We start from the raw sequence: 15,953 nt of genomic DNA on the forward strand, positions 1-15,953 counted from the left end.
TTTTTTTAAAACTTGAAATTATATATTTATAGCTTTTATTGGTGATTTCTAAATATTAATAATTACATATAACCTCACATTAATTTTACCTTGAAATTTAAAGTTTGTTCTATTGGCCTCTCCAAGGAATTTACTCCAGAGAATTCACAGTGGGCTAAACCCAAACTGTGCCCTAGTTCCTCTTCACATTAATGACTTGCTACTACTTCTTGATATACTGGATATGTTACCCTCCTCCCCCCAACTTAAAAACAAGAGACATATAAGTAATCTATAGCAGGACTATATAACATAAAGTAAGATGGCCATAAGAGAGTCTCATCCTCTCATCAAATCACTACTTGCAAGCATGACTTTAAGCTCATAATTTCAAAGTTCTAGTTATATTTTTTTTAGTAAATATCTAATAGATATTAAATAAACATCTAATATTCTAATTGGCTAACTTGGATTGTATTTTGCAGTCACTTTATTCTTTACAGTTTACATAAAAATTATTTCACTTAAATGTTAAGATGTCTCATGAATATTGAACTTTAAAAAAAACTATTTTATGAACATTTCAGCTTTAGTAACTGGTGATAATAACCTCTAAGCAAAAGTTTTCATTCTGGTGTTTTGTGATGTAGAACTTTGGGATCAGACACTCATATGCCCTATGTTATACCAAACCCAAGCTTGTATCCCGAGGAAGTTCTTGGGAGTTATTCTTCAACAGACTTCAGTGTGGAATCCTCTGGATGCCCATGTTTTTGTGCTAGAGTCAGTGCAGGTGGAGACCTGCACTAAATTCATACAAAATACTTGTCTATGAGTTTAAACTTGAACTTTCTGTTGCCTAAAAATTCTCAATTTTCATCAGAATAATTAGACTCTGTTCTAAACTGTGAGGAACAAATCTTGGCTGTATCACTTATGCCTGTGTGATATCAGGGAAGGTATAAACCTTATTTCTCTTATTTATAAAATGAATACTGATAGATTATGCCTTTAGGTTAGTTTTGATGATTAAATGAACTTTACACATAAATTATTAATAATCTTAAGGCATACGTAAACCTTAATTAGTGCCCAATGCTCCATTATGATAAATCGTATTCATGTGTCATTTCTTGAAGTAGAATTGATAGTCTACTTTTTAAAAAATTTAGCCAGATTACTGAAAAATTATATTACTTATAGCACATTGATATGACTCTGAAAAACTGTTTCTTGTGCTCACACTGGAGTGTTGGGTGTTTACTTGTATTAGTCAGGGTTCTCTAGAGGAATAGGACCAATAGGTTATGTGTATGTACATAGATAGAGAGATTTATTTTAAGAAATTGAATTGCATGATTGGAGTTGCTGGCAAGACTAAATATATAGGATAGATAAACAGCAAGAGACCCAAAAAAGAGTAGTTTTTGTAAGCCGAGTCTGTAAACTATTCAGGAGACAACATTTCGTCTTACAGGACCTCAGTCTTTTTCTCTTAAGGCTTTAAACTGATTTGATGAGGCCCGCCCACATTATGATTTACTCAAAGTTTATTATTAAAAGGTTAATCTCATCTAAAAATATTTTCACAATGATGTCTAGACTACTGTCTGACCAAATATCAGATACAGTGCCTTAGTCAAATTGGCTCCTAAATTAAAAATCACAATACCCTGAAAGAAAGGACATAAGGATTATCTCTAAAAAACTCAGGAAATTTATAAGGATGATATTGATGAAGAATTTTTCATGTAATGAAGCATGAAGGTTCATAAGAGGTACTTCTTGGTTTTCTATTTCTTTAGTGGAAAATGTTGGCTTTTGTCTTAGAGACATTGTGAACTACATAACTAATTGCAGTTGCTATATTTGCATTGGTTGCTAGGAAGCTCAGAGTCATCATGTGGCACAGCTCCAGGGAAGAGTCTAGAATAAGGAAGCATACATTTTAGGTACAAAGTTAGCCTATATATCACCTTGATTATCCTTCTTCATACTTTTCCTATACCTTTTACAAGTATTCTCATAGTGTATCCTCTTTTTCCCCTCATAAAGCCATCAATTTATTATAATTCCATTTGTTGATCTGTGTACCCTCAAAAATGCTAAGTCCCTTGGAAAGAGGGTACATGTCTTGTTCTCTGTTGAATTTCCAGTTCCTAAAGTAGTATCTAGACTGCAACTGGTTCTAAATATATTGTTATTGAATAATTAAATTAACATATACCTTTATAATCCAGTTCAATCCACTTCAGAATAAAGGACAACATAATTTTTCCATAAAAGTTTATCGCAACTATATATAACATGCTTTTTAAATTTAGAAGTGTAATTCTAGATTTGAGAGTGGGAAAGAGAGGGAGATACTAAATAATGCTAGTTCAGGCATTCGTCTGAAAAATTGAAACAAACTCTGAATTGGCAAAACAAAAGAATGGAGACTGAAACATTGGCCTTCAATTTTAAGCTTTGTGGCTCTTTTATTAATAAATCATTTATTGATGGCGAGCTGGTCTTTCTTTCTGAGGTTAGTGGTTTTGGTAACGAGGGAAATGTACTCAATCCCTTTAACAAATGACAGTTTTCCCAATGACTTGTCTTTAAGGAAGGGTGAGGGTTGCAGATCTTTCTGGCTGAGCATTTTGAAGTGACTGAAGTCTAGTGGATGAAGGTCATGAATAGGTCTCATCATTTCAGTTAGTTTTCAGTTTCCAATCTACTAGTTTACTTGTTACCAACAATGACTTAATGTTATCTAACCTCTGACCTCTCTTCTCTTAGAGCGCTTATTTTAGCAAACTTATAAATTCTTTATCTGCCTCTTTGAGATGTAGAACAAATTTAAAGGTTCTTGCCAGTTTTAAAGCCCAGGGTCTCCTTCTCAAAGACCTTGTATCATTTTTTTGAAACATAATCATACAGAAAGATAGTGCCTCTATCTTCCAATTTCATGGGAGGATAAGAGCCCAACCTCTTCAGGGGCCTTACTGACTCTTTAGCTGTGGCCTCCATAAAAACAGAGCGGATTTGTGTTTCTTGGCCAATTAGTGAATACACCTGTGAACACACCCCTACCTCATTCTCCATTCCTCATCCCAGCTCTTGAGCATTCTCTAGTCCTTTGTTTCAGTTTTGACTGACTTCTTTCCTCTTTCTCCTGTTGTAATATTCTTGAAGAAAGTCTTCTTTGCCTGTGTGATTTTGTCCAGTGTGATTTTTGCACACCAGGTCTGTGGGCTAATGTTATTGACATTTTTAAAGAATTGACTTACAAACAAAAGTTCCAGGTGTTTTAAATTCCATATATTCATATTATATGAAAAAAAATATTTCTGACCCAGCTTCTCAATACCTGTAGGTTGTAATGGTATACAGGTACAAGCTAGAGTCTGGGTCAAGAGATGATTGACCAGCTCAAAGGTTAGTGGTTTTGGTAATGAGGGAATGTACTCAATCCCTTTAACAAATAATGGTTTTCTCAATGATTTAAAATTAGGTGTTCTCACCTGCCTTGTATCACCTTCACTTCGGAATCATTTCTGCTAAGGAGTCATGGGTATTTGTCTAATATGGGGAAATCCTTTCCCTTATTCACCACTGGCTGAAAATTGACAGTTGTTTAAAAATAACTCTCATCTCAGCAGTCTTAATTTCTTTACTTGTGCTAAGGCTGAGCCTATGTGTGGTTTCATCGTATCATGACTGCAGTCATCTTGAAACATAACCACCATGATTGCCCCAGTTTAACCCTCGGCAGTTTTTCCTGCGTAGCTTACCAGAAAATGCTTAAGTACACAAAACCATTAGAGTGGTATGTGGACCCTGGCACCAGACATGTGCTGACTCTTTGATATTAGCTTAAGACAAGGCCTTCTGTCTAGCATGAAATCACTTTTGTCCTGACCAAAATATATGTCACTCCTTCTGACCCAAATTGCGGGAATCCACTTGGTGTTGCTGTCACTTGGCACCAAAAATGTCTGAAAGTCTGCCAAAAGAATTGCATGCTGTGCAATTGCAATCCTGTATCTGTTTTTATTTTTTTGTTTCTTGGGGCCAGTTTTCATGCACTAGAATTGCATAATTCTGAAAGCACTACACTTTTGGGAAACAGTAAATGTCAAGAAATCCTCTCGCCCTTTTGAATGCTAGAGACTTAATTACTGCAAAGAATTACCCTTTAATATTTATTAGATGAGCCTCATGGATGAACTTGTTTACAAACACTATGACAAGGTCAGATGGAGACCCTAAAAATTTCTATTCTTTGTCCCAGAAATTATTAGCTGAACCATATGTCCATACTCACAAATCTGAACAAAATACTTGATTACTTGACAGCACGTTAGCTGGGCTCCTTGCTTTCCCCAGCACTCTGAACTTGGTACCTTCCTTGAGTTTAAACAAGTACTGGGAACTTAACCAAGAACGAGGAGGTAGAGCAACCTCTCCTGACCCACCTCTCAGAATGGACTGACCACAAAGAAAGACATTCCCCTTCAATGCCCTGATCACACCACTTCTTTGCCCCATGTGTACACCCCTAGCTCTTTCTAGTCTTCTTTACTACTCCATATCAAAGAAAAGTTCTTTCTGCCTGACCTCTAAGATACTTATATATCCTGTAATTGGAGCATATTCTCCTTTCAAATAATAACCTTTCTTCCACTACAATAATCCTTTCAAATAAAGTCTCTTCCTCCTTAAGTCTGGATTTTATTTTACTTGACACATGAAAATTATTGTCATTTTCATTGATTCCCAGGTTTTCTCCCTTTTCCATATTCTTTGGATCTTGGTTCTGAAATCTCTCTTCTACCATCCCAGTTGCAAACCTGACTATAGTATCACCTCACAGGCAAGATGATTTTGTCACCACGGAAAACTTTATATACAGGTTAATATTAGTTTCATGTTTTTCATTAACATATTAAAAATTTATAGGAGTTGATTAATTGATGTTACATGAATAATGTTGGAAAACTAAAACCTGATAAAGTTATTCTAAAAAACTGAGGATGATTCGGAATTTTTGAACTAAACTTTTTGAAGTAGAGTTTTATTAGTTGTGAAGTTTTAAATTTGTAGTTATATGTTTTTACAGAGAGTTTAAAAACAATCTAAAAATGCAAGTTGGTCTCCAGTTTCCTGTCCCTTTTTTGCAAGTGCAAATAAAACCACACAATGGACTATAGAAATAGGTCTACTTAGGCTCACCTGTTATTTTGTATAGGCCACACTTTTCTGCTACAATTACTGGCCTCACCACCCCTATGACAACTGGTGTGTGTTTCCAATTTTAGGCCTCCACTTCTTGCCTGAAAAAATCTCCATGGAATTTTATAAATTTGTGTTAGGGACCTAATAATCCAGAAAGAACAAGTGGAAATACCAGGATGTCATGGAAATAATCATAGATTAGGAATGAGGCTTTTGTATTGGTTCTGTTATCTATTTATGGTCATCTTCAGTAAGTCACTTAACCTCTTTTGAGCCTCCATTCTTTAGGGTAATTAATTTCTACCTCACATATTAATCCTAAGGACACAAAGAGATAATATATGGTAATAAGCATTTATAAATTCTTAAATAATATCATTGCTTGTTTCACAGGTGTCTTAAATATCTAATAGGTTATAAGCCACCTAAAACAGAGTTTCTATAGTACCCTAAATATTCAACATAGGAATAAATAAATGACAGTTGCTTAGTAAGTGCCTTCAAGTATGTGACTTGGTATGTATGACTGCAAACAACATTAAATAAATTCCACAAATAATTCAACAAATATTTATTCTGTGAACATAATTGTGCTAGCTCGCTTAAGAAACACAATGGACCAGACATGAATTTTGCCCTCTAAGCACTTACAGTCCATCGGAGGATATCAGAAATTTGTATATGATAGTAGATTTTTAAAGCTCTAACCAAGGTACAGATGCAGTGCCATAAGAGTTCCCAGGAGAAATTATTTTGAGCTTGAAAAATTCTGAAGAATGGGCTGGGGTTGTGGCTCAGTGGTAGAGTACTTGCCTAGCATGTGTGAGACACTGGGTTCAATTCTCAGCACGGCATATAAATAAATGAATAAAATAAAGGTCTATTGACATCTGAGATTATATATATATATATATATATATATATATATATATATATATTTATTTATTTCTGAAGAACTTCATGAAGATGAGATTTGAGATGTACCTTGAAACAGAGGTAAAATTTAGACATGGGAGAAGAGGAAGAACTTCTAGTCCAAGGGCACAAAGACCAGACAAGTTGTCACTGCAATCCTAAATGAACTGTCTAGGACTGGAGTACTGAACCCTGTGTAGGGGACACCTGAAGCTCAACGTGGTAGAGTGTTTGTGTGTGTGTGCCCATGTGTATGAGAGAGAAAGAAAGTGCACTTGAATCTTAAAAGGGGTGGGCTAGAAGAGGGTCCCTTGCATTATGATTTCTTGATACTTGTCAATCTGTACTTTTATCCTTATAGATTAAAATGCAAAAACAAACAAACAAAAAACCCCACCACCACTGTCACAACATCCTTCTTAGAGTAACCCAAACATCCATCTACCCTAACATCTTAGGTATTGACAACTTCTGGTTAGTTTTCATATGCTTATATAATATTGAGTTACTAGAACTAAAGAAAAGTCAAAGTGAAAAAAAAAAGTGGAAACATTTATAGCTGTGAATATTTAGAAGAAATATTAGCCTCATACATTGAATTTATGTTTTTTAAACATACTGAATTTATGTTTGCAAATGTGCTCAGTGTGTTTTTTTCCCATCAGGATTTTATAATTTGTAATGAATGACTCCATGTATAGTATGCATTCACAGCTATAGGTTACTGACATAAAAATGAGCAGTATAAGTTTAAAGATACATACATATATACACACGCATACACACAGATAATATATATGTGTGTATGTTTGTATATATATATATGCATTATATATGGACAGAGAAGATTTATTAAATATTATTTCTATCATCAAAAAGTCATCTTAGAAATTCAATAGGCTATACAATTATATTATAATTAGCACGAACTTTATTTTATTGAAAAATCAGTCTTTAGTTATACTATTTTTTGCATAATGATGTCACTTTATTTTTAAAATCTGATTAAAAATATACTTTTAACATCTTGACACTGAGAACATGGTAAGGATCTGACAGCTCAGCCTGAGCTGTGTGGATTTTAAGGCTCCAGCTCAGAGGCGCACTTGAGTGTTGAAGCACCATCATCTGCCTTACAACCTGAGTGCGGGTCCCCAAGGTCACCAGGAGCAGGAACTGACCCACAGGAGTTTCATACACCACAGACCACACAGCTCAGGCTTAACTGAAAGCTAATCCAAATACACATTCCAGTCTCCCTTCCACCCTTTCTTGCTCCAGACTGAAGAGCACAATTTCCAGCCATTGAAAGGACCAGGAAATTGCCCAAGCCCTTCCCACTACATCTTGTTTAATGTGTCTCAGAGGGAGCAAGAAACATCAGCAGCACAGCTCTTATATGAGAGAGGATACTGGGGACTGTGCAGTTGGCTCACCTCGGGCTTCCCACTTTCAAACCAGAGGTAAATTGTTTCATCAGATTCACCCGCGCCCTTTCTGATTCTGCTAGAGAATATACAGATAAGATTGTTTTAAAATCCTGAATAAGTTCAATTCTATGCTATGAAGAACTGTAGTATGAGTAGCTTCTTCCATGAAACATGCAGCAAACTTAATTACTTAAAACATTTTTCCCTGTATTATTTTCTGTATTGTAACTTCCTGTTTTTTTACTTGTTGTCTTTTTTTTCCCCACAAGATAGGAAAAAAAAAAACCCATATTTATGTAAGAGTATGATGGCAGCAGATTTCTGACAAGTCCCATTTACATGGTACATTGTTCCAAAAGGTGTTTAAGTAGAAAATACAGAAACACTATACAAACCTATTATTACATTTGAGAAATCATTAGCCTCAAAGGAGTAATAACGGTATGCTATTAAAACTGTGAATACATTTTCAGTATCTGTATTGAAAAAAAAACTTTATAAATATGTAAATTTTTGTTCAACAAATCCAAAATAAAATGCACTAAAAAACTGATATGTAGACAAAAGTTTATTTACACCATACAACATTTTAAATATTTTATACACAGCTGCAGCAGAGAAAGCTACTCAGAGCTTTCTAGAGAAAACTGCAATAATAAAGATGTGAAATATATTATTCATATAAAAGTGAGATTATTACTTTATTGCATTTAAAGCAATGAAGAATGTAGCTCAACAAACATTCATTTAATGACAAAAACTTTGCTTTTATATTATAAAGTAAAAAGTGTAGTAATGGCCAAACAGACTGTTATAAACTTTAAAAACTGCATAAATATATACATTGTGCTTCATGGTGAAGTTTTTTGAAAACTAAACCATATGAAGCGGTTACAACATGAATCGTTGCTTGAGGTGTATCTATAAAGATTACCTTACAAATCCATTCCACAGGTACTTACAACACAGGATGGTCAGAACTGTACACCTGGTGTCTCTCCACTAGCCTGCCTAGTGAGGAATTACCACAGGAAAACACCACTGACGTTTGGCACATGAAGGTCCTGACACAGGATAGTCACATTGTCCAGATAGAAATGTCAGGCTTCCCAGGTCTTAAGGGTCAGTGCATTAGGTTATTGTGTCTTTGCCTCAGTTCATTTTGATTTTGTTAAACTTCTGTTTGAAAGTCACCTTCTTGCACATCCAGAGGCAAATTCAGACACTTCTCCCACTCTGCTGGCCTCAGTTCCAAAGCATCCTTGGCTTCTGTGTCTAAGACATTGATTGTGGTGTAATGTTGGTATTCACTGGGGTTTTTGAAAGTTTCCCATGGATTCTTGTTTGGTGCTGGGTTTTCCTGTTGAGAAAAGAGAGCCATTTATTTGATGATTAACACTGCAACTTAACTGAAGTTTTCAGGAAGAGCACATATTTGTAATCTTAATTTAGTTTATTCAGAGATAATTTGAAATTATCCAACTGCAGGAGATAGTTTTGATATAAGTTTTCATCTTCTTTAAGTTATCCAACATGTCAGGAGTTAGAGGAAGTGAATAATACTACAGAAGGCAAAGTAGACAATATTTCAATTGAGTATCATGTGGAAGAAATATCAGTATGACTTACATGTTTGAGAAGGAAAGAGGGTTCAGTCACCAATAAGATTTAAATGTAGAAAATGTAAGTATTGTGACAGAATCTTGGGTGAGATAAACTAATCTGAGGATGTTTAATAGGATATATTATTAATAAAAACATCATTTAACCTACCAGTATTTAATTAAAAAATTTTAAATCACTTTGCTTACTTTTTTCTCAAGAAATTATACTTTTTAGAAATTTTAAATTGTGAATCTAGGGTCTTGGGCCTGCTAGGCAACTGCTCTACCACTGAGCTTATACCCCCAACCCTTCTTATTTTTTGAGACAGGATCAAGCTAACTTGCCCAAGTTGGTTTTGAATTTATAAGCCTCCTGCCTCAGTTCCTAAATAGCTGGGATTATAGGTGCTATATTTTCTTGATTTGTGATTATTTTTTTGGCTATAATTTCTCTATAATTTTCTATGTACTTCAATGGCATAATAATTTAGCAAAAAAATTATATATGTATGTATGTATGTATGTGTGTGTCTGTGTGTGTGCGTGTGTATTCTTCTATTCTTCCCTTTTAAGAGTACCATTTCATGGAAAATGTATCCAGCAATACAAGACATTTCAAAATGCTTATAAACCATTATTCCTTATTATTTTTTATGGTATATGCCTTCTATTTTCTAAGACTCAAGATTTGCCCAATTATGACTCCACTCAGAGTTCCATCCTGTAGATGTTCAATACATAAACAAATAGACTCCTTTTAGGTTTGTTTGACCAATATTCTGCTAAGATTAACAATGACTTTGCTTTATTTTAGGTAGGTGTTGCTTAAAGATTTCTGCAAAGCAGCAGAATCTGAATAAGCTGAGAATCATCAGAGAACAAGAAAAAAAATCATGATTAAAAGCTTTTTAGAAAAAAAAAAAACAACTAAAACATGAAAACAAGAATGGGTAACCTGATGGATACTCAATTATGCAGAATATTGATTAAAGCTGAATTTATTTATTGTTGCAAGAGAACATGCCAAACAAAAGTTGTCACTTTTACATGAGTCCAGGTTTTAATTCAACACAGAGATTTACTGAAATTAATCATTTTTCATGACAATTTAACTCTACTTCACTAAATAATTTTTCTACTTTTAATTTTATCCCAACAAAATATATCAAGCTCTAAAAGAATTTCTCTCTTAAAAAACACTACCCTTTAACTTCTGTTATCCCTTTATTTCTATTTTTCAAGATTATTAAAATGGTTTTAAAAGTCTACTATTCTAACTGTATTCTCATTTTTCACTACAAAACATTATGTCTAATGAAAATATCAGTTCTTGCATGAGTCCATCCCCCTCTCACAAAATCTGATCTTTAGCTTATTATAGTCACTTACCAAATGAAACATAAAATAGGTTCTTGAATTGCTATCAGGGTTCTACTTGGCATATTATGCATCTCAAGCTATGCATAAGAGATACGGTTTATAGAAATAGTTATCATAACTAGATATTAAATCACTAAATTCCTTAATAACTTAGATGTTTTCAAGGCTTATTCTTATTTATGAGGACACAGAAGAAGAGATAGTTAATAGTAAAGATCTAATAAAAAGTTAACTTTTAGGATCTATGCAAGGGATTAATTCTGCTTTAGTCTAGTATCCTAAAGACTCATGAATTTATAGCTCTCTCTTCCTATCTTTCCTTTCTCCTTTCTCTCCCTGTCTGCTTCCCTTCACCTAAAATTTACTTATCAGTTGCTCTGCATAGGATATCATATGAAGCACTACAGAGGATAAAGTGATAAATCAAGTATGTAAAAGCATAGTTCACAGGGAATTTAAGATTTAGTGCCTGATATATACAGGTCCAAGTTCCAGTTCTTCCACTTCAAAAGAATTAACTGAACAATTGATTCAACTTTTCTGAACATTGGCTTGAATATCTACAAACAGAGATATACTTTGTATTGTGGACCAAAGGAGTTGGCAAAATGTGTGGATCAACACCTACTTTGTGGGTATGCAAGAATTTGTTAAGCAGTGATAGAGCACAGAATAATGCCTGGAGAACTCAAATCTTCACTTCTTCATAATCATACTTACAATGAAAGGTATCTATAGTTAAATGAAAGTATACAATATATATTTTTTAAAAATTATATATATACATATATGTGTGTGTGTGTGTATATATATATATATATTTTTTTTTTTTTTTTTTTCAGAAAAAGTGTTCTGGGCTTCCAAAGGCAGGTATAGAGAGGCTTCCTTTTATGAGAAGTGCATAATCCTTCCTGAGGAGAGTGACCTTTGGGCTGGCACCAAAGGGGTTCACCATGAAGACATGTGTGTGGTTGGAGGTCTTGTGGTTGAACAGGTGTACTAGGAAATAAAAATTCAGAGCATGTGGAGATATGAAAACAGTGTCCTATTTATTTTAGTTGGAATGAGAAACAATAGAAGAAGAAGAAAAAAAGGCATTAGGTAAACTGGAAGCCAGTTCATAAGAGATTTTGACTGTCAGGCGATTCAATTTGGAATTTATTTTGTAAGCAATAGGAAATCATTGAAGGTTTGAGAGCAATATGTGATCTGAATCATCAATCATCAACTGAAAGATTCACAGAGATGAATTCTGCTGAATCAAGTTCACAGAGTGAACCTAGCTACCTTAGATAAGAGCTGTTTTAAGTTTAGTTTGACAGAAGGTCCAATTAGTTCAACCCAGAAAGCATTTTAGGTATATAAAGTGCGAGTTTGTTTGCTTGGAAAACATGGGCTCCATTCTGTTCTGAACTAATGTTGTTTCCTTTTTTTATATTTTAAAGATCAAGCTCCAGGGATACATGAACTAAGGTGGCTAATTTTAAGCTCTGTCAGAATATCTACATTCTATTTCAAAGAGTGTTATTGTCAGTATGTGACCTAATATGTTTTTGAGAGGTCTATCAGCATGTAAGAAATTAATATTTAAGGTTGATTTTCTTGAACATCTCCTTCGGCCTACCAAGGCACTCCCAACTTATCTATGGTTTTCATCATCTTTTATAACTTTTGGATGCCCTTTAGGCCAGAAGACCCTATCCTTTAAAGGTGAAGAGCCACCACACCCGGCAGCCAGGGTAGGGACAGGACCCACAGGGAGTGGTAAGGAGCTGGTAGTCAGAGGATGATGCCTACAAGCTACTCATCTTTCTACATGTTGGGTGTGACACAAGGCATCCTGTAGACTTTCATAAAAAAGAAGGGCAACACTCCCAATGGGTCCCACTTAAGGACAAACTGTGCAGTAGCCTGAAGGGATCATTGCATTTGACAGGGAGGGGTTGCCAAGGTCAGGAAAGGCCTCAATGGATGCTGGAATCTAGTGATGGAATATCCAAGCAGTTAGTCTAAGTTCCTGAATTCATGCAGCTGTTTGTTTGTTTTGAGCTCAGATACAGAATGGAGGAGATGTAGTTAAACTGGTATGTGTGTTAAAAGGGTAATAATTATAAATTCACTATACACCAGCATGCAAGAAGCTGCTAATTCTCTTAGGATGCATCCAGAGAAATAGAGTATTAAATGCATATGAGAATTCAAAGCCACCCCCAAATATCATAGGGCTGCCCAGCATTCCCCATGATTCATTGGTATAGAAGTATGTGAGCTGTTCACTTGGAGTAAGTCCCTCCTTCCCTTCACCCATCCTTTTCAAATTTACTCCTTCTTCCTTCCTTTTTTTCCTTCATTCCTTCCTTTTCCTCCTTATTTCCTTCCTTCCTTCTTTCAATCCACCAATATTTGAGGATAAAGTTAGAGAAAGTATGACCATTTTGTAAGAAGAAAAGTTAGGAGGAGCTATTTGGGGAGAAGAGATTTTTGACAGTGAATGGTTTGTAAGATGCACTCAAGGTAAAAGAGTTTCATTTCTTTGAACAGTACGTCTTCTTTTGTAGTGTTCTTTAAATGTTTTCCTGCCTAGAAACAAGAAAATGACTAAATGGTATTTTGGTTTCCCTTTGATTCCCCAAATTCTATTGTTTTACATAATTAGCATCATTTGTAGTGGTAGGCAGGTGTTGTGAATCAGCAGACTTCTCCTCCCCCAAAAAGGAAAAACACTTTGAGATTTTCAAAAATGTTTTTCCCCACTCAATGACGCAATTTTTCATTAGCAGTGTGGCACTACAAATTATGTGACTGAGGTGAAGATAATGAACTCACATGTTCATTATTAATCAAAACTGAATAAGGAACTCGTTTTGTGTTCTCGGATATTTGGGACAGTATTCAAGCAGCAAAGACAACTCCATCCTTCCTTGCTCCCAACCTCCCAAATGGTAAATATTTATAAATCTCTTTTAGAAAAGGCATGCTGCTGCAGAGATGTGGTGTAATTAGTAGACTATTTTGGTTGTCAGGAAACTGAGATACAGATATTTGTGCCATTAATGATTTAATAACCAGACCGTACAACAAGGGGAAATTACAATCATATTATAGCAGTCAGCCAGCTGTATCTGTTGCATAAGCCTTTCAGATTTGTAAACATAACCCTCCCCTTTTTTTCCCAACAAAACAAATGAAGTTTCTTCAATTTATTTCAATGTTAGCTTTCAGTATTTGAAAATGAGTAGCTAATGTGTTGAGGTCTAATATCAATGGTGTGATTCTCATTTGCCTGCTAGCTAAAAATTGATGGCTTAATATTAGAAGAAGTAGATGAGAAAGAACCCCTCATTACACAGGAAGTATCTTCTATATGCCTAGCATTGTGTTGGTGATAACAAATAATAAAACAACGCATTTTCTGCTTTAGGGAAGAAAATAGATTGGTATATACATGGACTATTTAGAGACCAATTAAGAGTTAAAGTGCATGGAATTTTTATAACCTTCATTTAACAAGCACAGATTGAGCTATCATAGCTATGCAATCAATCTACAGCAACCATTTACTGATAACATACCATAACCAGCATCATACCAGTACTGAGAGAAATAAAAACAAAACATAAATGTACATGGCTTTTTTCTATCCATCTTTTCCCAAGCTAACTTCACTAATCAGGATTCTAAAGTTATGACTCATAAAATATGAATGGAAGGATCACTAGACTGAGAGTGTAATCAAACACCACGTACTTTAGAACTATATGTATTACAGCTATACTATAGATAACATATTATCTATATTGTCTCAGACAGATTCATGGGAGAGGGAGAAGGAGAGAGAAAGGTGAGCAGAGGTCTCAAAGAGAAGGATTGCCCAAGTTTAGAACTGCAAAGAGTGGACACAGAGCACCACATCTGAAGGGAAGAAGAGTTGGTGTGCAATGGCTGTCCAAGCCTCCTCTTAGAGCTGAGCCTCAGCTTCCTCACCTGTAAGGTGTAGCTTGCTCTTGAAAGCTTTATGAGGATTGAAAGACTACATATTACTACTGTTTTCCATCCTCTATTTAGGAAGAGGAAATTGAAGTTTAGAAACTTGAGTTCTGTAACTTGCTCAGATAGTGGTTGCACTTTCAACTTGTTTTCTGATTTCTAGAGAACTGGTCCAGTGCACTTAAAAATAATTATGAAATCTTCTATAAAGCCATGCACATAGTAATTGCACAGTTTTATTTTATTTGATGAAGTCCTATGTTGAGATTGTAATAAGTGAGAAGAGAATTGTTACAATTCAACCAATATCCCTGATATTGATGTGTGTCCTAAATTCCTACCACAGAACAAGTGAATCCCCTGAAGACAAAAACCTACCATCCTGGTTTGAAGTAACAACTCATATTTAAGAGATTATCACATTTTAGGCACTTAAAATGGCAGACATTAAAATGAAAATGGAAAATTTGGTTGTTTGGCTAAATTTTTATAAAATGAATTACCTGAACTCTGATGAAGACAATGCATTGTTGATACATAAGTAATATTCTGGCATTCCTAATTTGAATCTTAGTGACATTTTCAAAGTACATTTGGGGACCTTATCATTATTCTAATGCACAACCCTTGTGTGCCCAGCAGGATTAGGCACCCCTGGAGGCCAACGAGCCTACCAGCAGCCTATGTCCACCAGCATGCACCAGGCTCCCACCAAGCAGAGTATACTCACCAGACTGCTTGTATTTGGTATATCCCGAAATCTGTCCAAAGTTTGAAATTTCTGATTCAGCTCCTGAAACAGTTCCATGTGCCTCTTCCTTGTATGCATGACCTTCTGCAAAAGAAAACAGGATGGCTCTCATTCCCAATTTGATTTATAAATTTTAAAAAACTATCTAATATTTTTGATTGAATAATAGGGAAAGCAAGTTCAGCAGGAACCAGGAATCCCAATGAATGCCACAAATGCAAATGACTTGCACCAAATCCTTATATCCAGCATTTCTTAAAAAGCAAGAAATGGTTTTTTCCTTCCATTTACAAGATTACCCAAAGTAGTTTTTTTCTTGTGGGTGCATTAAAAATGTAACAGTCATTCCTGTGTGAGATTTTCATCACTCAAAAGTTAAATCTGTTTCACAAAAATTGCTACAATATTTAAAAGATGTTTAAAATTTGGACTTGTAAAGCACCTGAGTCTCTGATGTTTGTCATGGGAAATATTACTTTTTTATGTTTTATTTTTATAAACACTAAAATCCTAGCTGGCTGTACTAAAGGGGGAGCAAAATCCCAGGCCCTGCCGTTAAGGCTGACTCAAAGCACTAAAGTGTCTGAAATATATGTAGGATCTAAAACCTTGCACTTTCCATGTGAATAATGATTGAGCTTTGCAGAAGGAAAATCTGACCCATAGGTTTCATATATTTGTATATGA

The 15,953-nt window shown here is 34.9% G+C and overlaps 1 protein-coding gene across 1 annotated transcript in view; it reads right to left on the reverse strand.

Moving 5' to 3' along the window:
- Positions 1 to 8,599: 8,599 nt before the first annotated feature.
- Adgrb3 (adhesion G protein-coupled receptor B3) overlaps positions 8,600 to 15,953 on the reverse strand; it is a 674,891-nt gene continuing 667,537 nt past the window's right edge. Inside the window, exons 29-30 of the mRNA XM_076860054.1 lie at positions 15,246 to 15,350; positions 8,600 to 8,904 (exon numbers count right to left, since the gene is read on the reverse strand). Of these exons, the coding sequence (XP_076716169.1) occupies positions 8,716 to 8,904; positions 15,246 to 15,350 (294 nt within the window). The 3' untranslated portion in view covers positions 8,600 to 8,715. The remainder of the gene's footprint in view (positions 8,905 to 15,245; positions 15,351 to 15,953) is intronic.

The sequence above is a fragment of the Callospermophilus lateralis genome, chromosome 6 (assembly GCF_048772815.1).
Source record: "Callospermophilus lateralis isolate mCalLat2 chromosome 6, mCalLat2.hap1, whole genome shotgun sequence".
NCBI classification, from domain to species: Eukaryota; Metazoa; Chordata; class Mammalia; order Rodentia; family Sciuridae; genus Callospermophilus; species Callospermophilus lateralis.